This window comes from Cyphellophora attinorum (assembly GCF_001299255.1).
Source record: "Cyphellophora attinorum strain CBS 131958 chromosome Unknown Contig23, whole genome shotgun sequence".
Taxonomy (NCBI): Eukaryota; Fungi; Ascomycota; class Eurotiomycetes; order Chaetothyriales; family Cyphellophoraceae; genus Cyphellophora; species Cyphellophora attinorum.
Genome location: NW_017253251.1, coordinates 142,799 through 166,405, shown reverse-complemented (window position 1 = coordinate 166,405; position 23,607 = coordinate 142,799). Strand labels below are relative to the sequence as shown.

At 54.1% G+C, this 23,607-nt stretch overlaps 9 protein-coding genes across 9 annotated transcripts; 4 read left to right on the top strand and 5 right to left on the bottom strand.

Moving 5' to 3' along the window:
• Positions 1–53: 53 nt before the first annotated feature.
• Positions 54–1,035, top strand: AB675_3958 (uncharacterized protein; the record flags this gene model as incomplete). Its single annotated transcript, XM_018144056.1, has 2 exons — positions 54–665; positions 751–1,035. The coding sequence occupies 2 exons, from the start codon at positions 54–56 to the stop codon at positions 1,033–1,035; spliced, it is 897 nt and encodes a 298-aa protein (XP_017997607.1).
• Positions 1,036–4,207: 3,172 nt separating this feature from the next.
• Positions 4,208–8,601, bottom strand: AB675_3957 (DNA-directed RNA polymerase II subunit rpb1; the record flags this gene model as incomplete). The annotated part of the gene is made up of 3 exons (XM_018144055.1): positions 4,208–4,266; positions 4,313–4,365; positions 4,418–8,601. 3 exons carry the CDS (start codon positions 8,599–8,601, stop codon positions 4,208–4,210), a joined length of 4,296 nt encoding a protein of 1,431 aa, XP_017997586.1.
• A 32-nt stretch (positions 8,602–8,633) lies between these two features.
• On the bottom strand, positions 8,634–9,652 carry AB675_3956 (DNA-directed RNA polymerase II subunit RPB1; the record flags this gene model as incomplete). Its single annotated transcript, XM_018144054.1, has 3 exons — positions 8,634–9,191; positions 9,241–9,469; positions 9,525–9,652. 3 exons carry the CDS (start codon positions 9,650–9,652, stop codon positions 8,634–8,636), a joined length of 915 nt encoding a protein of 304 aa, XP_017997491.1.
• Positions 9,653–10,541: 889 nt separating this feature from the next.
• Positions 10,542–12,089, top strand: AB675_3955 (Set1 complex component swd1; the record flags this gene model as incomplete). The annotated part of the gene is made up of 2 exons (XM_018144053.1): positions 10,542–10,611; positions 10,672–12,089. 2 exons carry the CDS (start codon positions 10,542–10,544, stop codon positions 12,087–12,089), a joined length of 1,488 nt encoding a protein of 495 aa, XP_017997469.1.
• Positions 12,090–12,338: 249 nt separating this feature from the next.
• AB675_3954 (uncharacterized protein) lies at positions 12,339–13,149 on the bottom strand (the record flags this gene model as incomplete). Its single annotated transcript, XM_018144052.1, has 2 exons — positions 12,339–12,697; positions 12,780–13,149. The coding sequence occupies 2 exons, from the start codon at positions 13,147–13,149 to the stop codon at positions 12,339–12,341; spliced, it is 729 nt and encodes a 242-aa protein (XP_017997545.1).
• Positions 13,150–14,155: 1,006 nt separating this feature from the next.
• On the bottom strand, positions 14,156–14,585 carry AB675_3953 (uncharacterized protein; the record flags this gene model as incomplete). Its single annotated transcript, XM_018144051.1, has 2 exons — positions 14,156–14,175; positions 14,225–14,585. The coding sequence occupies 2 exons, from the start codon at positions 14,583–14,585 to the stop codon at positions 14,156–14,158; spliced, it is 381 nt and encodes a 126-aa protein (XP_017997526.1).
• Positions 14,586–14,944: 359 nt separating this feature from the next.
• On the top strand, positions 14,945–16,066 carry AB675_3952 (uncharacterized protein; the record flags this gene model as incomplete). The annotated part of the gene is made up of 3 exons (XM_018144050.1): positions 14,945–15,193; positions 15,277–15,412; positions 15,474–16,066. 3 exons carry the CDS (start codon positions 14,945–14,947, stop codon positions 16,064–16,066), a joined length of 978 nt encoding a protein of 325 aa, XP_017997589.1.
• Positions 16,067–17,816: 1,750 nt separating this feature from the next.
• On the top strand, positions 17,817–20,621 carry AB675_3951 (Histidine biosynthesis trifunctional protein; the record flags this gene model as incomplete). The annotated part of the gene is made up of 1 exon (XM_018144049.1): positions 17,817–20,621. The coding sequence occupies one exon, from the start codon at positions 17,817–17,819 to the stop codon at positions 20,619–20,621; it is 2,805 nt and encodes a 934-aa protein (XP_017997566.1).
• Positions 20,622–20,898: 277 nt separating this feature from the next.
• Positions 20,899–22,418, bottom strand: AB675_3950 (uncharacterized protein; the record flags this gene model as incomplete). Its single annotated transcript, XM_018144048.1, has 2 exons — positions 20,899–21,742; positions 21,826–22,418. The coding sequence occupies 2 exons, from the start codon at positions 22,416–22,418 to the stop codon at positions 20,899–20,901; spliced, it is 1,437 nt and encodes a 478-aa protein (XP_017997473.1).
• Positions 22,419–23,607: the final 1,189 nt, after the last annotated feature.

Below are 23,607 nucleotides of genomic sequence, written 5' to 3'. Positions count from 1 at the left end.
CAAGGTCTTGTATACTTCGACAGTCTTTGCCGCAGCGTTCGACAAGTACCGCCATGGGGTCAATTAGCGAGTCCAAGCCATACATCGAGGCTGCCGTGCCCTACTATCCAAAGCCAATGAAAGAGTACACTGCTGGGCAGCTTGCGCAGTATCGCTGGCCCTCTGATAAATCGCTGAGGAAGGTCTATGATCTAAGATACCATCCTGAACTCGCTGTGGACAACGTCGGCTTCCAGCTTATCTCGATAGACCCTAGCGCTGAAGATAACTTCGACGACCGCGACTGGGTCATAGCAAATATCTACCCGCAGACACAAGACGCAATAGCCACCGCTACAGGAGCGTCACGTGTGAAGTGCTTCTCGCATCTCGTCAGAAGGAACAAGCACTCCGAGATCAAGCATATGATCGATGACAAGAACCTTCCGGACGAAACGCCGACGGGCATTGTACCGCCGTCCCCGGCGGTCCATATCGATCAGTCCGCTGCAGGCAGTCTTGAGATCTTGAGAGACAACCTGCCTGCCGCGGAGGCAGAGGAGATTGAGCGGTCTGGCAAACGATGGGCGATCATCAACCTTTGGCGACCGATCAAGCCTGTCAAGAGAGACCCACTATGCGTATGTGACGCGAGGACTGTCGACAAGGACGATTTGGTCATCCAGGTGCGTTTCCTTGACTTGTCGACTACTGCAGCTTGATTGTTCCTCCATTGAATCTGTCGACTGACACCAATGCTCCTCCTCACAGCGCGTATGGCTCACACAAAACCCCAACTTCGCTAAAATCAGCGCCGGCAACTCCTTCGAAACGGTCGGCGTAAAGCCGAACCCAAAGCACACATGGTACTACTGCTCCGACATGATGCCGGATGAGGCTCTCCTGATCAAGATCCACGACTCGACTGCTCCGGGTGGACAGTTTGGGAATGGGATCGCGGGTGGGATACCGCATACGGGCTTGCAGATTCCATGGACGGAGGAGTTGCCGGCTAGGGAGAGCTGTGAGTTGCGGTGCTTGGTATTTTGGGATTGATGGGTGGAAGTAGCGGGGAATCGAGTGGGTTCAACCAGCCCAGCGTTGAGGCGGTTCGAAGCTAGCGTTCCGCGTTCTGTAGTGGTTCTTATGGTGTATGTGAGCACAGCAACCACCAGTCTTACCGGCCAGGCCCCAACACTCGTCTCGCGGTAGCACTCTTGCCAGACGTCTCCGCAGATCTCCTTTTCCCCTTCCCTGACTACGTTCACACCCGCGACTTCGCCTTCGACTCTGTTACTGATGCAATGCGACTTCCTCGCTCCACCCAATGCGAGAGGGGCTGTAGCTTCCTCTATTCGCAGAATGTCCTGATTGCGCCTTCCATTGCTGCACTTTGAGAGTGGATCGTAGCTTCCCGCCCTTGCTGCACGAGAGCCCGTCGTGACGGCGGGCGGAGCCGTGTGGCGTGTTCGCTTCGAGATGGAGGGGCGGAGCGGAGACTGCCTTCGTCTCCACAGCGTCAAGGTTTGAGTATTGTCAACAAAGCTGAGATCCCGTTCATGTTGTTTCCAGACAGCCGCCTCTCAGCTTCAACTTCATCAGCTTCCAGTCGCCCAGCATCACATGCACGCTGCTTTGTGACATGTGCGCTTCCAATGTCGGAGTATATTGGCCTCGAACACAATCGAGGCTTTCCAGCTGTGAAGGCTGTACTCCCGTTCCCGTCCACTCACGACCTTCTACTATCCACAGTCAGTCACAATGCCCCACATCACCCGACGAAAAGCAAACTTACCTCCCAGTCAGCCACTCTACAACTTCGCTCCGCTCCACCCTGACTCACATATCCTCCCTGCACTGACATGTGATCCCCGTCCCCAGGCGTATATATTCAGGCCCTCCCTCATCTCCCTCAGAGATTTTCTTTCCTTCCTTTGTACAACATCTGTCGAATAATATTGCCATATTTCAAATCTTGCCATACTTGAGCAAATGGGATATGTTGGTATTTGAAGTCATATGTGTGTGCACCATCGTCTGGCTTTGCTTGCGAAGCCTTCGGAGGTGTATTTCTTGATGTAGAAGAGGGCTGAGCATAACCTCGCTATCGCTGCTGTAAACGTGCATCGCTGTCGTTGTAATTCGTCGGGCACCTGTACTTACACGAGTGTCCAGGGAAGATTCTCAGCTCCCCAGCATCGCTGCTCACGGCTCAAGTGCACCTGCCCATTTTCACGTAAACCACAGTGTCGTTGCCTCCTCAAACAGACGCTCATCCTCTCCACTGCTTGCTCCGCTGCTGTGACAGTGATACGCGTCGTCATGCTCATCTTTCAAGGACTCACTGCGACCGTTCGATGCAAAAGTCGAAGCTCAAGTCAACCAGCGAAAATCATCGCGCGTTTCCTTGTGCTCAACATCGTGATCGTGGCATTGAACATTTCATTCTTTCAAACCGCGCCTGCCCTAGCCGTTGGTCCAGCTAGATCACAGCTTCCGCGTTGCAGCAGTCCGAGAATCGCACCTGCCTGGGCCGTACCTTCCCAAAGCGACTTGCTTCGCATCGCATCGCATCGTAGCTTCCGAAACCTCGCTGCTTGCGGGTCGGTCGCACCTACCTGCCTTTGCACAGCCAGCCAGCCGTGCAGGACCGCGGCTTCCCTCGATGAGAGCCACCATCGCCGCGGCTTCTCTCGTTACAAGCGGAGATCAAATTGGATCGTAGCCTCCCGCTCGTACCATAATGCGAAGATCCAACCTGTGTCGGCCGTCCTTCCTTCTTTCGCTCGTCGGACTGGATTGCAGCTTCCCAACCTCGTTGCGTACCAGCCGATCATACCTGCCATCCATGTAGGGTCGCTGCTTCTTCCGTGGGATCTCTTGCTGCACCTTCCCTTGTCATGAAGGTAGGTCGGAAGGGATCGCAGCTTCCCTCTCTCTCTTGCTCAGCAGTGCCACGATTGCATCTTGACTTGACTGCGACTTCCCTTGTAGCCGTCCAAGCTGCATCGCAGCTTCCTGGACGTCACTGCTCACACGGCGATCGCGCCTACGCGTGCTCAGCTACTTATGTATGATCTCAGCTTCCTCGGTAGAAGCCACTGCCGCGCCTTCCCTCGTGGCTGGTGCCAGGCGAGCTGGATCGTACCTTCTCACCTTGGCCGCGTCACGGCGGGCAGGAACGAACGCTGGCGCTAACGCAAGCCGGATGACGGAGGATTTACCGATGTAAGACCGGATGACGCCAAAAAGTTTCAAACTATTGCAACTGTCGCTGCACGCATGCGCAGGTATTTGTTGCCTCCTGATTCGAGAACTATGTTATGGTTGAGGTGATCGCAAGTTGGGAGGATCGTCTGGTTGGTAAATGAAGAGGTATCGCCTGTAGGTGTGTTGTTCGACTTCATGAGGTGCGGGATATACATGCACGGAGAAAGGCACTCCTGTTCAGTCAGGTGTACTGCTCATCTAATGCCACATCAGATTACGTACTGTGGAAGAAGTGTACTCGTTGACCTCATCACGACGGACCAGCATTGAGAACGTCAGGCAGGGAAGCAAGATCGAGTATAGAAATAGCGAAAGAAATCATATTCTTTTCTCTTCGGACCACGGTACATGACCGCCTGGTCGATCTATCAAGCACAGACGTCCGTGAAAGATCACGCTGACGAAGCGTGATGGAGGCCGTCAATCCAGCCAGTCTATGTGTGCACCTCGTACACCGATCGATGCCTTTCATCAATGCCCACCTTCCGAGCGAGGCTGCTTCGAGCGAACGTCAATAATACTCCACGCTCCATCCACATCGTAAGGAGCGACGTTCCCTCCGTCGTCTCAACCACCATGGCTCGCGTCTCGTGCGGCCAACCGTGTCAATCTGGTCCCTCGAGCGATCGTTTCATATCGCGCTCCAGGGACGAAAGCCTCACAATTGAAGAGGCTCAAATGAAAGACTTCTGCGTCTTGTGTTTGTAGATTTTCCTGATGGGTAATAGTGTCGCAAAAAGATCTGAAAACGTTGTCGAAGAACCATAAATGCAGTGTTGTTCTTGACCGAAAAATGCAAACCATCCAGACGCCGTCGCTAATGTTCGTGAAAAGATTTTTGGTGCTCATTGACTGCCAGTGCCGTGCCACCATCGCAGAAGGTCAATTGAATGGGTCCGCGAATGGTGACAGGATTTCTGCGCAGTGGGAGCGTTTTGTTGTACATCCAAGAAGGATCTCAATCATTCTTGGGAGAAGTCGGGGAGTACTGTGGACTCCGCGGACTGAATTGAGGGCCTAGAGATGTTAGGATGTGGTAGGCAATGACACTGGGGACACTCACTTGTGGGGGAGTACTGGGGACTGGTCGGCGAGTGACCTCTGGGACTCGTGGGACTGTGATTACAGGTTAGAGACATCGTGAGTACGTTATGAGTGAGCAACTTACGAGTAGTTTGGTGAGGTCGGCGAGTAGCTGGGGCTCGTAGGAGAAGCACCTGAGCCACCGCCGCTGTAGTTCGGACTCGTGGGTGAGTACACCGGCGAAGTCGGGCTATAGACAGGCGACGTTGGCGAAGTCGGTGAATTTGGCGAGTACGCAGGGCTCGTTGGGGAGTACTGCGGACTCGTTGGACTGTAGCTTGGACTGGTCGGACTGAAGCTCGGACTTGTGGGACTGTACACCGGCGACGATGGCGAGTTGTATGATGGCGAGGTCGGTGAGTACGCAGGTGATGTCGCGGTGTTGTACGAAGGGCTGACGGGGCTGAACGATGGTGATGTTGCTCCGAAGCTGGGACTGGTTGGACCGAAGCTTGGAGAAGTCGGCGAATACCCAGCACCAGGAGAGTACGCAGGTGAAGCTGGACTGGTCGAGCCGAAGCCACCAGGACTTGCAGGGGAGTAACCGCCAGGACTGCGTCCGTATGGACTGAAGCCACCAGCAAAGCCAGAATTTGGCTGGTACTCTGAGAAGCCTCCAGCCTCAGCGTTGGACTCAGCCATAGGCGAGAAAGCAGCACCATATTCTGGGGAGCCCAGATACCCGTTATCGCCGACAGGCGAAGCCGAATCGTAGGGAGTGGCAGATCCTGCAATGAGATCTTGCTGTCGCTTGACGCCGATTGGCTGTCCACCAAGACCAAGGTTGGAGTTGTCGGTAACGATTGTCCCAAGAAGCTTCTTGTCAAGCAGAACATCCATGAAACCGGTTCCGACAGGCGCAGGTTGACCGAGAATGATGTTCTCGGTGACACCAGTGCAGTCGTCGAGCTCACCGTTAACAGCGGCTTCGTATAAGATCTCCACAGTCTGCTCGAACGAGCATCGCATCAGCGGACCATTGTCGGACTTGTTGATACCATGCCGTGAGATCGCTGAGACATAGCCTCGGAAGGTCATGCCATCGCACAGAATGCTGAGATGACGAGCGTTGACATACGAGCCATCAAAGGACAGCACGTTCTTGAGTTCGCGGTAGATGGCCGAGCGTGCAGCCTCGATACCCAAAACCGTGTGAACCTCAGTGAAGGAGTTCGAATACGTTCGTGAAGCATCGACGCCTTCAATGGCAAGAACCTCGGCAAATTTGCTTCCATCAGTCTCGAGAATGTTCTCAACACATGCAGGAATCTCCTTGTTCATGACGAGACTGCCATTCTCCAATTCCACTGCACGTTCTGTGGCGTTCAGAAAGACTTTAGGTAGACCCTTGATGCCGTTGAAGGTCAAGTTGTCCAGCATCTCGTTCATGAAGCGGCGAAGCAGGTCATCATCTTCTTGTCTCCCATCCTCTTCATCTTTGGCATACGAGTTGACATAGCGGATACGAATGACTTGTTCTTCGGCGTTGACGTCGCTGAATAGGATTGAGAGATCGCGTCCGTACTCTGATTTCATCTTGTCGGCAATCTGCGGAATGGTCAGGCCTTTGTCGAGCATCTTGGCACGGTTGAGGACAATGCGAAGGAGCCAACGAGAGTGAGACCTCGTGTCGGCATCAGCCTCGTCCGGAATGATCCAGTATGCTTCAACAAAGTCTTTGTCGGCTTCGATGATGGTATCGTCAATGATTGGATCGTACCAAAGCTCGCAGGTCTCGGTAAGACTGCGCAGATTTGTGTGCTGAACACGGCTTCGGAGATCCTTGGCTTTGCCTTGGTCTTCCCGGTTCTCTGGCACCTGGTATACAGTCATTGAGGGGGTCTTGATGTCTTTTGTGACGTTCAGGATCTCCTTGAGACGAGGCACACCAAGTGTGACGTTCTTGGCAGAGACACCAGTGTAATGGAAGGTGTTCAGCGTCATCTGAGTGGCGGGCTCTCCAATCGACTGCGCAGCGAGGACACCGACCATCTCACCAGGACTGGCGATGGCTGCAAGGAAGCGCGTCTCCACGCTACCGATGATATTGTCGAACGCCAGTCGGTTGAGCGACTCCTGCATGACTACCCGCTTGAAGGCCAGTCGCGATCGCAGCTGCGCCCGAATCAACATGGTAGCGTTGTTCTGAGCTTCCACAGATAGCGGATCTGTACCGCGTACGACCTCAAGCTTGGTCATGAGCTCGTTCACAGACTTTATGACATGTTCAGGGTCCAAGTCACTTGGAGTACCCTTTCGGATCTTGAAGTTCTTGGCCGCTTGGCTGATGATTCGACCAATGTTCATAGGCAGCTGGAACTCGTCCTCCACTCCGACAGCAGCCATCCGCACGGCTTTGCGGGCATCTTGTAGAGCCGCAAATTCTGCATCGAGGATATTCTGAAGCTCAAGATCGCCTGCATATTGCTCCCAGCCGAGGAGTCTGCCCTTGAAAGGATCTTTGTCGGACATGAGATCGACTTCGAAGCGCTGTGAAAACTCCTTGTTAGAGAGAGTGAGGATGTCGATCGATTGCTTCTCGATATGAGCACCATCAAGACCGTCTTCACCGTATAGAAACTGGATAACGTTGCCGTGAGAATCTCGAACAGTGCCATCGTAACGGACGGTGGCCTCTTCCAAAGCTTTGACAAGTCTTCGCTGAATATAGCCGGTCTCGGCGGTCTTGACAGCAGTGTCGATGAGACCTTCACGACCAGCCATGGCGTGGAAGAAGAACTCCGTCGGCGTGAGCCCTCGCAAGTACGAATTTTCCACGAAGCCTCGAGAGTAGCCAGAGAAATCGTCTTTGGCGAAATGTGGTAGAGAGCGGTAGTTGAATCCGAACGGAACCCGCTTACCCTCGACGACTTGTTGACCGACGATAGCCATCATCTGCGCAATATTGATGTTGTTGCCCTTTGAGCCAGAGCGAGCCATCTGGACAGCACCGTTGTTGTCTTTCAATTGCTGTTCCATGAAGGTACCTGCATTATCACGAGCGGCGTTGAGCGCAGCCATGACCTTACTCTCGAACGTCTTGCGAATGTTCATGCCCGGCATAGGATCCAGCTGTTCGGCTTGAGCTTGGTCGATGAGAACATCGACTTCAGCTTTTCGGGTGGCGATGGCATCGTTGACAGCACGCACAACACCAGGACTCGGAATCGTGTCACCGATGCCGACACTGAAGCCGTTGTGCAACAGCCAGTAATTGACCACGGTTTGCGCACCATTGAAGAATGCCATAGCAGCGTCAGGACCCCATTCGTTGAAGGTGATGTGGATGATACCGCCGGCGGAAGCACCAACAACCTTCTTGCTGAAGAGGCCAAACATCAGCTCACCATCAGTGACAAAGGTTCCTTCGTCACTTTCAGGGCATAGCGGATTTCGTTGTTTCTTCTCAGGTCGCTCAAGATTCAAACCCTTGGGAATGATCATGCTCGCGATTTGCTTACCAGTCCATCGTGGAGCTGGCTTCAAGATGGCAGGCTGAGGAATGACACCATCCCATTCGGGCACCCACATCATGACATTCATGACGGCTTCCTTGGTCAGGAAGACGCTCTTGTCGCAAATCTTGTAGATGCCGCACAAGGTGTCCTGGATGATACCCATTAGGGGAGAGTTCTTCTGAGGAGACACGATGTTGAGTGGGACCATGCAGAGATGCTTGAGCTCAGATCGAGACTCTTCACTCTGAGGGACATGCAAATTCATTTCGTCACCGTCGAAGTCAGCGTTGTAGGGTGTAGTGACCGACAAATTGAGACGGAAGGTCGAGTACGGCATGACTCGGACACGATGGGCCATCATGGACTCTTTGTGCAGCGAGGGCTGACGATTGAACAAGATGATGTCGCCGTCCTGGATGTGTCTTTCGACAGTCCAGCCGTACTGCAGGGTCATGTCGCGACTCTTGACGTGACGCAAATCAATGCGTTCGCCAGTATCTCGGATGACATATCGTGCACCAGGGTGTTCCGAAGGACCGTTCTCGACGAAGATCTTGAGACGCTCAATGTTGAACCGAGTCACCTTTTCAGGATAAGTCAGGGTTCGAGCAATGCTTCGAGGTACGCCAACTTCATCAAGAGAAAGATTGGGATCCCCAGTGATGACAGTACGTGCTGAGAAGTCGACACGCTTGCCCATCAGGTTCTGTCGAAGACGGCCTTCCTTTCCCTTCAAGCGAGCGCGAATTGATTTGATGGCACGACCACTCTTGTGTTGAGCACGGTCCAGACCTGCGATTTCGTTGTCCATGTAGGTTGCAATGTGATATTGTAGAAGATCGATCATCTCAATGCGAATGGATTCGGCGGTGCATCGTGTTCCGTTCGAAGGACGTTCTGGTTTGCTCGAACAATGTCGCCAAGCTTGAATGTCAGATCGTCTTCACCACGCTGTCCCTGGCCAGAGCCATCAACGCTGATACTAGGTCGGACGGGCGGAGGAGGAACCGGCAGGGCTGAAAGGATCATCCATTCGGGACGTGCGTAGTCGGCATTAAGGCCAAGGATTTCGAGGGTCTCGTCGTGCATATTGCGGAAGACGTTGAGCGCATCTTGAGCAGAGAAGCGCTTCTTCTCGGGTTGAGCGCCACCAGGAATCTCGTCATCTTCTTCGCTCTTGCGGGGCTTAAAGGCAGCAAACAATTGGATGCCGGCCTTGCGCATCTGTGGCTGCACGTTGCCGCAACCACCGTGGCGAATGACAGGTAGACCTTGCTTGGCCGCATTCTCTTCCTCAGGCGGATCGGGTTCGCAAATGAGCTTGGACTTGCTCAACTCCCAGATCTTGTCGAATCGAGCCTTGCGGGAGCGTATTCGCAGAGCACTACGGAAAGCCTCGTCCTAAATCATGTTAGTATGTGTAGAAAACGGGTTGGAAGAAGGCACTGACTTCTACAGCCTTGATCTTGCCGCAGTTGTGGCACACGGTCTCGAGAATCTTCTTAACCTGCTTCAGAAACCCATGATGGTAGACCGGCACAGCCAATTTGATGACACCAAAATGACCTGGACACTCGACTTGATCTTCTTCGCAGGTGGCGCATTTGAAGTTTCGATCGATAGTGCCGAGATGAGGGTCGTTGGGACCTTTCTCTCGAGGTCTGAGGCGCGCCTCATCCCTGAAAAGAATGTTAACAATCAAGAGCACGGGAATGTCATTTTCTAGCTACGTACATCGTCTCTGGATATTCGATGTCGATGACGGCGAGGCGCTCAGACTCCTTTTGGGAGAAGAGGCCGAACTGGATTTCCTCGATTGTGCGCGTGGGCGCGCTCGAGAAGGGGAAATGCATGTTCGCCATGACTGCGGTCTATCCGGGAGACGATGAATTTACTTCGAAATCGATGTCTATTCGATTCTTCGGTCGGCGCGATGCCTGCGTGAAGGCGCGATGATGGTCAGGGATGACCGTCGGCCGCTTGGGCCTACCCAAGGACTCTGAAAGCTGCGCGTTCCTCCAGTATGATGTTTCTGATCCCGAAACTTCCTAGAAATAATGTACACGTCGTTCTGAAGGCCGGCAATCGGTCGCGCGATGCAGAATCGATGGGTGGAAGAGAATGGCGGGATGGAAGAGGGATGAAAGGGACGGCGGAGAGATGATGATGGAAAATTGGGATTTGAGGGCGAGTGGCCAAAAACAGACCAGCGCAGGCAGCAAGATCACGTGATAGACACAGAAGATCCACTTTTCCCATCACGACCAGCCATGCACAATGGATGTTGAGTCACATCTTCTCTGACACACTTGAACCATTGGCAATCAGCAAATGAGGCGGGGGTGAGCTACGGCACAGCCCGCAAGTCACGATTCAGGCCTTTTGCGAAAGCTCCAGACGACAATATCAACGGTCTTGAGAAAATCGAAGGCTCAAAAGACGCGAAACTAGGAGTGCTGAATTACTAGGCGTACGATAGATTATAGGCGTTCGCCTCGACCCAGCCTAAGCATTACGGCAGAGCCTTGTCTATTACTACCAGATCTTGCGTCGAGGTTCAGCAGTTCCGTCTTCAGCGGTGCAGAATCAGAGATCAGGTTGTTCATGGTTCGGCAGTCACGCTTGTCAGGGGTTGTCGGAATTTTGAGGCTGAGAGGTTCGCCTGGCCAGGGACGCCAATAGCTTGTGCCTTCGTACATCCAACGAGTCTTGCTTGGTAGTTATTATTCTGCGGTCTTTTCACGACAAAAGATGAATTTAGCATTGAAGGATCCGTTTGAGCTGGCGCAGGACTACCCTGACGCCCTGACCGATGATCTGAGTGAGTCCCAGGTCCTCTAAAACGTGTCCTGTTCAAGCGTATCCTAATTTAACCGCCTAGAATCTGGCCATGCAACGACACTGCGCTTCAACCGCAAGGGCGACTATCTTGCGTCGGGCAGGGCTGATGGCAAGGTCGTCATATGGGACATGGAAACGTATGGTGTCGCTATGAAGTTGAACGGCCACTGGAAGCAGATCCAAAGTCTGAGCTGGTCGAGATGTGGCCGCTACATGCTCACAGCATCACAAGACTGTCGGGCCACTCTATGGGACCTGGCAACTCAGTCACGGATACGGACCGCCAAATTCGAAGCACCGATCTATACCGCCGAGCTCCATCCATACAACCACTTCCTCTTCACAGTCTCTCTGTTCGAAGACCACCCATACCTCGTAGACATCACCTCGCCGATAGCCACCAAACACCGGATACCTACGGAGCCACTCACGGACACCGAGCCCAACGTCAAACAAGCCACCACATCAGCCATCTGGTCAGTTCAAGGCAACCATATCATAACCGGCACCTCCAAAGGCTTCATCAACATAATCGAGACCTCCACCCTCCGCATAATCCACAGCTCGAAACTCTCCACCGGCCTCTTTTCGCTTCTCCGCCTGACCTCCAACGGCCGCCAACTCCTCGCCAACAGCACCGACCGCATAATCCGCGTCATCAATATGCCGGACCTCGGTCGAATTCGCCTCTCAAACCACACCACCGCCGACGAAGACGACGACCCCGAAGAAGATTACCTCGACCCCTCGACAATCTACCTCTCAGCCGACCACAAATTCTCCGACGTCGTCAACCGCCTCCGCTGGAACCACACCTCCATCTCCCCAACCACCACCTCCACATCATCCACAACCTCCGCCACCGCAGACTACGTCGTCGCCTCCACCTACATGAAGCGCGACATCTACATGTGGGAACTCCGCAACAACTCCATCGTCCGCATCCTCGAGAACCGCGAAGAACCCGCCGTCATCGAATGGCACCCCTCCAAACCCCTACTCGCCTGCACCAGCATCGAAACCGGCACAATCCAGATCTGGGGCATCGAGCCGCAACAGAAATGGTCCGCCCTGGCCCCAGACTTCACCGAGGTCACCGAGAACGTCGAATACGTTGAACGAGAAGACGAGTTCGATGTGTATCCCGAAGAAGAGCACAAGAAGCGGCGCGAAGATCGAGAAGACGAAGTTGTCGACGTCCTCACACCCCTCAACAAGCGCACCAATGGGCAAGATGTGAACGGCGAAGACGAAGTCGAAGAAAGCTTCGTCCTCCCCATGCTGTATAACATCGAAGACAGCGACGGAGACGATCAGGAACTGATCCGTATGGGAGTGGGCACGATGCGGAAGAAGGAGATCAATGAAGGCAAAGCGTATGAAGGTGATAAGGAGGAGGATTCGATTATAGCGAATGCGGCAATGGCGCAGGCGACGAAGAATAAGAAGAAGAGATAGGACGCTTCGCTTGAGGATGTGGATTTGAATTCGCTGGATTGAGGAACTACATTCGTAACTACCAGTAACCTTGCATCTAAGGCCCGCAAGTTTTCAGCGGTTCAGAGAAACGCGTCGACCTCCGTCTCAGTCGCATTGTCTGAGCTTACAATGTTCCAGACCGCATCCGACCAACCCATCCTCAACAGCGCTCGTTCAAACCATCCATATAGGCATCCATCATCGCCCTTCCTCACCCACCGTCAGCCCCTAAGTAATAGGACAAGTCCATCTCACCTTCCTCACCCCATTCCCCCTCCCACGATCCCAAACCAACTCCTCCTCCGCACCACACGCATCCTCATCGTTCGGCCGTGGATCAACCCGATAGATCCTCTTCACATTCTCATTCGCCGTCAAGCTCGGGAACTCGACATTCGCCCATATCGAAGTCTTCTTCCAGTCAACACCCTTGGGCGTGTAAACATACGCATCCGGGTGCACGGCGGCAAGCGCGAGGGCCTGGTAGTAACACATCCAAAAGATATCGACTGGCTCGGGGTCGGTGCCGTAGCGGGCGTTGAATTCGGTGGGGTGGGATTCGATCCATTCTTTTTGGGCTTTGAACCCTGCGGAGCGAAGCGACGAAGTCAGTCAGTCAGCCGACGCTGACTTCGAACTGTGTGAAGGGTGAAGGGATAGGGCACTTACAAGGAAAGTCGACATTGCTCTGCAGCCAATAGACCTTGTCCTGGATGCCCTGCGCGATGTTGTACGCGTGGATCCAGCCGAGTTCCTTGTTGGTGACGGCGGTGTTGGGGTACGCGAGGTTGGTGTAGAAGAGGGCAGAGTGGTCGGCGTCGGCCATGCCGCCATGAGCCTTGTCGCGGAGGTGTTCGATGATTTGGGTCAGAGTGGGAAGAGTGAAGTCACAGTCGTATTGGTCTGAGTTGGGGCGGTGGGTGCATTGGCGGCGCTGGAGGGTGCGGGTGGTGCTGGTGGGCGTGGAGGATGGGATGAAAGGCCAGGCGGACGTTGGAAGGAGAAGGGCTGCGAGGAGGAGGAGCCAGGATAGCAACATCTTGGCTTTGGTCTGATCGTCGTGCTCGAAATTATCGAGAAGTCTGAAGACGAGGTAGGCATGAAAGCAGATTAGCTTCCCGAGGGTCGCTCGAATGACTTCGGAGAGTCCGCTCGTCACAACTCGTGCCAAGTCACACGTGAAGGGTCACTGTGAGTGAGTGAGAGGATGAATGAACTTGACTGGCGCAGATTCCTCGCCTGAAGCGAAAGACACCACCGTTATCGTTGAACCCTCTTGAGCGGGAGACAAGGACTCGAGGCGGATTTACTGATCACGGACTTCTACGAGTGCACTATATGTGGCCAACAGGAGGACAGATCGATGGAGGAAGTTTGCTTCAACGTCGAAGGCATCAACAGCCAGAGTACAGGGCCTCACATAATGGCTGTATCTGACTTCTGACATTTGGATATATGCTATTGGAAACTAGGCATGGGCTCGACTATTTCCCAGTCTACCTGCGAAGCTCACATCTGTGTCCAACTTCAGCTTCAAAGTGTTGCAGTGCAGTCAGCTAGCTTCGCCACCTGCCAAGGGCGCTATCAATTCGCGACAGCCTATGCAAGCCTGCTCACCATGGCCAGCTTGCCATCACCGCCCCCGTCAGGATCGTCATCGTCATCATCATCGGTCTCCCAGTCCATCGCCGGCGATATTGGACAGCTCCAAAATGGATTTGGCTTGGGCTGATTTCGATCCCGCTCCCGGTCCCAGTAGAGCTCGGGCTTTGCAGGCTCGGCACAATCGCTTGCCTCACCTCTGTCCGTTGGCTTCCTAGGGTCGACTCGATGGATCCTTTGGACTTTCTCGTTCAGGACTAGGAACGGAAACTCAAGTGTACTCCATACAGACTGCAGGATGGCTCGACGCCTTTTGGACTGAAGAGATAGACGTCTGGGAGAATTGCAGCTTTTGCCAGAGCCTCGTAGAGGCAGAGCTGGAAGATATTCAAGGCCCCGGCTGGGTAGTTTTGTGCGAATTCTGTGGGATGTTCCTTGATCCATTAGGTCTGCTTCTTAAACCCTATCACAGGTCAGCGTCGCAAAAATCGGAGGAGGCTGATCTAACTTACATGTATAGTCGATGCCGCCCTGAAGCCAGTATACTTTGTCAGTCATCTCACTTGCTTTGAGCCAAGTATGTACCCAAGTCATTTGCTCGGCGTTCCACTGTCCTTGAGGATATGCCAAGTTGGTGTAAAAGACTGCTGAGTGTTGGTCGTCAGCGAGACCGCCGTGGGCAGTATCTCGCAGATGTGCTATGATCTGATCGACTGTGGGCAGAGTGAAGTCGCAGTCGAAGTCGGTACTCGAACCCGGCTTGTAGTCACATTCTCGGCGGAAAAGAGTCTTCGTTTCGTTCCGAGGAGCCGACAAAGGCCACCCTGAGGCCACGAAGCACTGTGTCGCGAGGAGCAGTAGCCATGCGAGCATCTTGACCAAGCACAGATCATCTGGGTCAGGATGCATCGAAGGAAACGCGATGTGATCAACGACACTTATGTGTCTACAGTGAAGCCGCTGCCACTTCACGCGGTTGTTGACATGGTTCAAAGCGGCTGTACGCGCTCTGAGATCAGGAACCAGCAAGTGAAGTCAGCACCGCTTCATGACTTCAATGGCTCATCGTGACTGCTTATTTATTCGCGAGATCTGGCGTGAAGCCGTGCGGCCAAAGTCGTTCCGGCAGTTGCTCGCGCACAATCGACAGAATGACCTACCCATCGAGGCGACTTCCAACTTTTTTCGATCCAGGTCTCTCACCAAAAAAGCTGCTTCGAAGACACGTCGACATGGCTCCTCACACACTTGCCTTCTTGTTGCTGCTACCGGTTGCTCTGATTGACGCGAGGCCGGCACAGCTGCTGGACGCAAACGTCACACACCATCTGGACCGACGACAGTGTGTACCCAAGCCAGGCAGAAGACCAGGCAGTAACGAATTCGATTGCGACTTCCAACTTCCGTCCGCTGCACAAATCGTTGAACACATGAGAAACCCCGTGAAGGGCAAGGGTATAGCCGACCGTTACGCTGTATTTGTAAGTATAGCTGAAGGCCTGACAATAACACGCTACCTGTGCTCCCCATGTTGATTCAAGTGCTGACGAATCGACCTGAACAGTATTCGAACTTGGCCTACCCAGGCAAGTACGACCCAAGCCTAACTAAGTGGGTGGGAGGCTGGCTGCTCAAGAAAGGCATGTATGAAGACGGTCGCGAGCAGTTCTATTGGGCCATTGATCCAGTCGATCCAACTTGTGAGTTGTCTGCTTTTCCAAAGGGGCTTAGAAGTATGAATACTCACTTGCTATGCCACAGGGTTGAAGGCACAATCAAAGTACATCGATGAACATAAGGATGAATTCCGTGCTGCATATCCAGACTCGTTCTTGAACACCATCCCCAAAGGACAGAACGTTGACGGACCTGCCGCCATGCTCAACGGTTGCTATTTCCAGGCTCTTGGTGCTGCCGCGATCAATCCAGTCGCGTATATCTTCGCGCCCAAAGTTGCGCAGCCATGGGACCCTCAGAGCGTCTGGGCAAGGGTCGAATATCCAGCACTCACAGCGAACAAGAACATCAAGGAAGTCTACCTTATCGATCCTCAACCTCTGTGGTATAAGAAGAAAAACAGGGATCCAGACGCCGCAAAAGGTCCCGTCCAGCCACCTCCATTCGAACGGCCAGATCCAACCTGCGACAAACCAGAACTACCTGATGAGCCAACGCTTCTCTGGAGTCGCGAGAGGGGGGATCCGGAGATTCCTTTTGCGTGGGGACCCTGTCCAGTTGGTACCGACATTTGGCCTCTCAAAGATCCCTCACAGCAGCAGCCGCCGCAAGATGAGCCTGGCCAAAACGAGCCTCCGCAGAACGAAACTCCGCAAAAGCACCCGCCTCAGGATTAGCTGCCGAGTATCCTGCGCTTGAAAGAACCGGCGAAGTGGACGTTAGGATATAGAAGTGTCGTGGCGATTGCGTCATTCAGACCACAGTTGGCATAGCACATCTGATTCGGAGCGCTGTCGAAGTGTGACCGCAACCTCCATGTTGAGGAGCAGCTTCGGTAAGTTGGTGAATAAGCCACAGGAAATGGAGACTTCGTAAGCTTCGTGAACGGCCTCCCTGAGCCGGTGACGGTTCAGTGAGTACGACAAGTACGTTCATATAGCCATAGGAACGCAGGTACAATCTTCGAGAACTGCTCACCACTCCCTGAACATCCATCGGATACCTTGTACGCCAGTAACGATGCCTTTAACTGTACTTTCTTAGCAACCCTCGTGACGGCGCCTCTCTCTCTACACTATCTGAGCGGGATGTTGGCCCCGTTGATATCTTCGTAACGTTTTATGAGCATACCCTTTGAAGCAGCAGCGGCGGGTTCGTATGTCTTCGCGCCGCCGGAGGAGTATCGGCTGATGACTTTGGTGCTCGATCAAGACGACTTTTCAGCTTTGACCAGAAACCAGATGTCAAGCGGACTTGGCAAGTCGATTCATTGCCCTGGACACAACCGTGTCGTGGGCTGGAGGAGCTGTAATTGATCGATCTCGCACAACCGAATGTTAGCATCGCCAAAAAAGCAAAAACTCAATTCCCCCGGAGAGGGAGGCTGTTGAGAAACCTAACTTAATAGGTTTTTTGGTTAGGGGTTATTTTTCCTAAGTTCCACGCCTTTAACGCTATCGATCGATTGGGAGGAGGAGGAGGTGTTCTTCGATGCCTAACATAGCAGGGTGGCCCAGATTTGATTGAGAGGTTATGGTGGTACCCAACCCTGCTACCCATCTGGACGACGGTGGCTTAAGAACTCGATTCGGAATTGGTGAGCAATCGCGGTCGATTGTTGACCGAAAATATGAGACAACAATATATAAAGAGCATCTTGGTAAGTGCCAAGTCTGAGTTGCCCAGGTGGCATTGAGGTCCCAATTCGTAGCCGGCTGAGCAGGTCTTTGACTGTTCGGTTGGCATCGGCAATATTGGGTTGATCCTCCTGTACGGCTTACGCTTGATTGGAATGACTCTGCGTCGTGCTGCATCGTTGTTGGCTGGCTCCTTTGAGATGTACACATGTCGAAGAGACGCAGTCGTGCGATCGGAAGAGCTGGCCTGTAGGGGTTTTCGAGCTGGGTCCTCAACCCATACGCATCGACATTCTCACCGCATGAATGCGAATGTGCATCGAGAATTCCGGCATACGCTTGCGTGTATGGTAGCGAGCACGAAGGGCCCTCAGTGGAAATTCATGCCATCCGTCTGGCCTCTTAGCCAGTGTTGTCCGGCTCCTGGTAACGCCCGGCACTCACTACAGCAGTACACGCATACTCGCGGACATATCGCGGCGCTGCTATCCAAGATCGTACGGCGTGTCTGATATATAGGAGGCTGCGAAGGAGCTAGAGCACTGATAAGACCCTCGCAAACTTGAAGGTGTGGTTGATCTGCAGCCAATCAGAGAGGCAGCAGATGGGGGGCAGAATTGTTGGGGTCGGTCCGATTATTCTGACTGAGGGACTGACAATTTTTATAGATCGGCATGAGTCGATGAGCGTGGCACGGGCGTCTCACCTCAGGAATTCAACGTCTCCTTCTTGAATCCTGCTGCAGCCCTACAGCGACTTCTTCTGGTTTCTATATCTCATATAGCCCACCATGGGCGTCGGACTGCTCGTCAGCGTCGAGCCAGACACCATAACTGGCAAGGATATCAAAGGACTGACACTTGAAGAGGTCGCTCTGTTCGAAAACTGTCTTGTGCAAGCCACTCCGGAAAACCTCCAGTCCCGTCTCGCCTTCCTTCGAACTCACTTCACTACACTGTCAATATACATTGACGTCCGGCAGCTCAAAGCATATGGCGACGTCATCGAGGTACTGAATGCCGGCGCAAGTAAGATCTTTGTCACATCCGAGCAACTCAAAGCTCTGGCGCAAGAGGACACAATAGCGCCCTCGCGGCTAGTGCTCACTATATCGCCGCTCAACCCCAGTACCGATATTGCAAAGCTGAAGTCATTTCTTGAGGAGAACCCGAAGTGGAAGACCGCGGAATGGGCATTCGACGGAGACAAGGGCAATGCGTACGTGGACAGAGTTCTACAAGAGCTAGACAACTACCCGCCTCACGCCGACCAGACGCTATATGTATCGACGACAAGCGAGTCGGCCGGTCAAGATTTGCTTGCACAATATCCTGGCAATGCACTGATTGTGTCGTCTGAACGGCTCACTTTGGACACAACCAAGAAAGGGCACGAAGATCTGATACAAGTCACAGACCTGTTCCTCGCGGGCAGCACTTCCGACAGGAAGACGGGCCTGTATACTACAAGTGTTGTCGACGAGAGAGGTGTAGCCCTTGGGTTGGTCTACAGCAGCAAAGAGAGCATCCTCGAGGCTCTGAAGACGAAGACTGGTGTGTACCAGAGCCGAAAGCGAGGGCTGTGGCATAAGGGTGCTTCAAGTGGTGATACACAAGAATTGATCAGCATGTCTTTCGACTGTGACAAAGACTGCCTGCTGTTCCGGGTCAGGCAAAAAGGCCGGGGTTTCTGCCATCTAGCCACAATGTCTTGCTGGGGACCTACGTCGGGTCTCTCGCGCCTGCAACAGACTCTGAGGTCACGGAAGCAGGACGCACCACCCGGATCGTATACTGCCCGGCTGTTCAACGATCCAAAGTTGCTAGGCGCGAAGATCAAAGAAGAGGCGGACGAGCTATGTGAGGCGACGACGAAGGAAGACATTGCCTCGGAGGCTGCCGATCTGCTGTATTTTGCACTGGCTCGCTGCATCGCGGCGGATGTCACGCTGGAGGACATCGAGAAGAACCTCGACCTGAAGAGCCTGAAGGTCAAGCGACGGAAGGGTGATGCGAAACCACAATATGTGAATGGAGACCAGAAAACGCCACAAACCAATGGCATCAACGGCACAGCAGCGTCATCGAAGCCGACGGAGGAAGAAGTCAAGGAGGCTGCCTCGATACCCAAAGACTCAACAGACCCGGCGGGCACAGACGACAACGGTCGGATACAGCTGAAACGCTATTCAACATCACAGGCCTTCTCTGACGATATACTCAAATCGGCCCTTCAGCGACCGTCGCAGAGATCAACAGAGAAGATCATGAACCTGGTCAACCCCATCATCGAAGACGTGCGCACCAAGGGCGATTCAGCCGTGCTCAAGTACACCCACAAGTTCGAAAAAGCCACATCCCTCAAATCGCCCGTCCTCAAAGCACCATTCCCGAAATCCCTCATGCAGCTCCCGCCCGAAACCATCGAAGCAATCAACATCTCCTACGACAATATTCTCAAATTCCACTCCGCTCAAAAGGAAACCGCGCCACTAGTCGTCCAAACAATGCCCGGCGTAACCTGCTCACGCTTCTCCCGCCCCATCGAAAAGGTCGGCCTCTACATCCCCGGCGGCACCGCCGTCCTCCCCTCCACAGCCCTCATGCTCGGCGTCCCCGCCATGGCCGCCGGCTGCAAGAACATCGTCCTCGCCTCCCCACCTCGCTCGGACGGCACTATCACCCCCGAAATAGTCTACATCGCCGACAAGATCGGCGCCGAAGCAATCGTCCTCGCCGGTGGCGCACAAGCCGTCGCCGCTATGGCCTACGGCACCGAATCCATCACCAAAGTCGACAAGATCCTCGGCCCAGGCAACCAATTTGTTACAGCCGCGAAAATGCTCGTGTCCAACGACACCACCGCCTCCGTCTCGATCGACATGCCCGCCGGGCCCTCCGAAGTCCTCGTCATCGCGGACGAAACCTCCCAGCCAGCCTTCGTCGCATCCGACCTCCTCTCCCAAGCCGAGCACGGCACCGACAGCCAAGTCGTCCTGATCGCCATCGCCCTTTCAGAAGCCCAACTCCAAGCCATCGAAGACGAAGTCCACCGCCAAGCCCACGCCTTGCCCCGCGTGGACATTGTTCGGGGAGCGATCGAGCACAGTGTCACCATTTCCGTGCCCACGCTTGCGGAAGCGCTGAAGTGGAGCAACTACTACGCCCCCGAACATCTGATTCTCCAAATCGCGGACCCGAAATCTTGCTTACCGGACATCCACAACGCCGGATCGGTGTTCTTGGGCAAGTGGACCCCCGAAAGTGTAGGCGACTACAGCGCGGGCGTGAATCACAGTCTGCCGACGTATGGATATGCACGGCAGTACAGTGGGGTGAATCTGGCGAGTTTTATGAAGCACATCACAAGTAGTGAAGTCAGCGAGGAGGGGGTCAACAGTGTGGGCAAAGCCGTTGTGGAGTTGGCGCGGGTGGAGGGCTTGGAGGCGCATAAGCGGGCGATGGAGGTACGAATGGAGGTGCTGGGGTTGAAGGAGAGGACGTTTTTGAGTGAGGAGAAAGCGGTGACAGCGTTGAAAGATATCAGAGGGGACGCGGTGGATGGTGACTCCGAGAAGGTAAATGGGACGGTTTAGGGGGGAAGCCATCAGGTGTGATTGCTCGCGATTTTCACTGTACTCATTGTGTGGATTTCATAATGTACCGTGAGATTATATGACGCTGTTAGCCACGGGTCAAGACCAGACGAGGCATGGAGATGCTACTAGATGAGCCACGACGGCCGGATAGCCGGGTTGAAAACAATAGAATCGATCCTGGTCTTGAGCTTTTGCAATGACCTCAGGCATTGATATTCGTCTCAACTGCTCTCGAATTGTGTACAAGATGACATCCACACTTCTTCGTCATCCTCTACGAATTAAGTCCACCACTCATGACCACGTCCCCAGCGCTACTCCGCTGCTTCATCTGCCGCTCCCACCTCGCCTTGGCCTCAGCATTGACTCTCTGCTCCGCCGCCTCATCCAGCAAGCTCGCGTCGATCTGGTACGTGAGCGTACCGTGCGCGTGGCCGGGAACGAGATCGACGTCCACGATCTTGTACGTCAGTGTATCCGGGACTCTGGTGTTGGTGGCTGTATCGAGGAAATGACCTTTGTCATCATCCTCGCTTCGGGGTCTCGTGACTTTCGACGCCGCTGCAGCAGCTTCATCCTCATCCGCCTGCGCCTGATTATGCTGGGATGGTGCATCTTCCTTGATCGGACTGCCCAACTTCCCCTTCCTCGGCTCCTTTCTATGCGCCGTGCTGTCTGATCCCGGACCGACCCACCGCCACTCCTCCGGGATCCGCTCCTTGCCCACACTCGCCTGGAACATGTTATAGCTGACCAGCCCTACAAGCCCCTCGCTAGCGACGTTCGTCCAGCCCAGCATCTCCTCACCCGGCGTAGGCCGGAAGACCAGGAAGGTGGTGGTCAGCCAGGCCCAGCAAACGCCGAACTCGTCTGCTGTGCGGGCAAGGACCTCGCCCGAAGCGCTGGTCGCGACAGTGCTTTCGTCGGAAGGAGGGCGCATCGGCCCATCTAGGCCGAGTCCGCCGTCGTGTGCTGAAAGGACGGGATCTTGAAAGGCGAGGACGATGCCGTTTGCGGGGCGGTAGTAGGTGAGGAGTAACGGGGAGAGGTGTTGTGCGATGACGGAGGAGAGAGCGTTGGAGGTGGTCAGACCGATGGCTGGGATCGGGAGGTAGAGGCTCAGGCGGACGGAGTAGAATGGTGAGGGTTGAGAGGAGGAAAGGAGGTCGGCTATTTGTGTGTGTTGGTCGGATTCGGTTACAGAGTCTCTTCGACGTTTGTTGGGGCGTCCAGAGGCGGTGATGGCGACGTCGCTGCTACTGGTGGTGCATCTGGGAGGTCGATGTCTGAGTCGGCGTCACGAGGGGGCTTTGTGGCGGGCAGGACGCCAGTTTCGTCGGCTGGTGGCTTGTCGCTGGTGTGCTCTCTTTCGCCGTCCTCGTGACCTTTCCGCTTCTTCTTTCTCTTCTTTTCGCTCGAGGGCTGTATTGAAGGCTCCACATCTTCTGCTACCGATCCCGCAACTCCCTCGTCCCCAGCACGCTCTGCCGGCGCATCACCATTTGTTTCCCAGTCTCGAGCAGCTTCTGCTTCTTTTCGCGCGGCCTTCTCAGCTTTCCTCCGCCTTCTCTCCTCTTTTCGCCTTTTTTTTCCTGTGCTTGACTCTAACTCGATCTCTTCTGCGGTCTCTACTGGCGCAGCAGGCTCCGTTTGCTCCCTCACCTTGTCATGCTTATGCTTTTTGCTTGACGAGCGATCCAGCTCGCCTTCATGTTTGCGCTTCTTCGATTTTGAGGGCGTATGTGTATCGGATGAGACTGCTGATGATCCGACGCCGTTTGCGAGCGCCGACATGACTGCGACCGAAGTGAGCAGGGTGCCTGGTGCTGTTCACAGCACCATGATCGAGCGTTGTCACCGGCGACTCGAACGAAAAAAAGTTCTGGGAAGAAGCGGCTTCTCCGCAGCGGGTCACGCGCCAAGAAGATTTGGTTCTCCATTCCGCTCGTTCACTGCCTCAGCTCGAGGTTCGCGACCGTGTTTTTGATGTTCACAGGTGCTATTTTTCGTATGCGTGCACTAGATCTCGTTGGTGAGCCACAGAGCCCGGCCTTCAGGTTTTCATAACATTGACAGCACCACATAAGGGAAGCCTTGCATCCGCAGAACCGTGGGCACGGTGCCTCAAGGATGTCGGACCATTCCTACGAAACCGCCCCTCTGCTAGTAGTTCGTCGTACCTTAGCTACGTGCATAAGGCCTCGGGACTCGCAACACTGTCGCATCAAGAGCTCCTGGCTGTGACAAATGCTAACTCACACTAGCAGTCCACGGGTGGTGACTTCCTTCTACGGTAAGGTCGAGCTCTAACGAACACGGAGTTCCTTGTGAGCCTCAAGACAGCAAAATTCAGGCAAGCCATCTGCTCTCTTGTATATATACTCCGAGTGCAAGATATAACATCTCTCGATCAAGACCTCCAGATTAGTCTTTCTGTGGCGAAGACTGGCAACACGTTCGGATAAAGAACTCGTCCAAGAATCACCGTCAAGAGCAAAAGCCATGGCACCATCATCCGCACCACCGAGCTCACACAATTACCTACGGTACTGGCTACTCCTCGTACGTCCCATTCTTCCTACACCGTTTCTGTCGTACACTTTGTCCCTTTCATGTCACATCCAACCTCAACTCACTGCTTATAGACTACCGTAACGCCCCTCCTCGGAACTTACCTCAACCTGACCTACTCCCCCACCACCATCGCCCAATACACCCAGCCCACCCAATTTACCCCTCTTGCCGCCCGCATGCAAGTCCCCTGGCTCCTGACCTCCTCCTTCGTCCGCTTTGCAGCATTCTGGAACTGGCCATTCGTTGGCAACGGCGAGAGGAGCCAGAGCAGGGTAGCATACGGACAAGGCCTGTACGACGCAGCGATAATCACGCTGGTCGTCACGGAGGTGTTTATGGGGATGGAGACGCTGTACTCCAGGGCATTGAAGCCTAGCTCGTTGGTGACGAATTTGATGATTGACGGGGT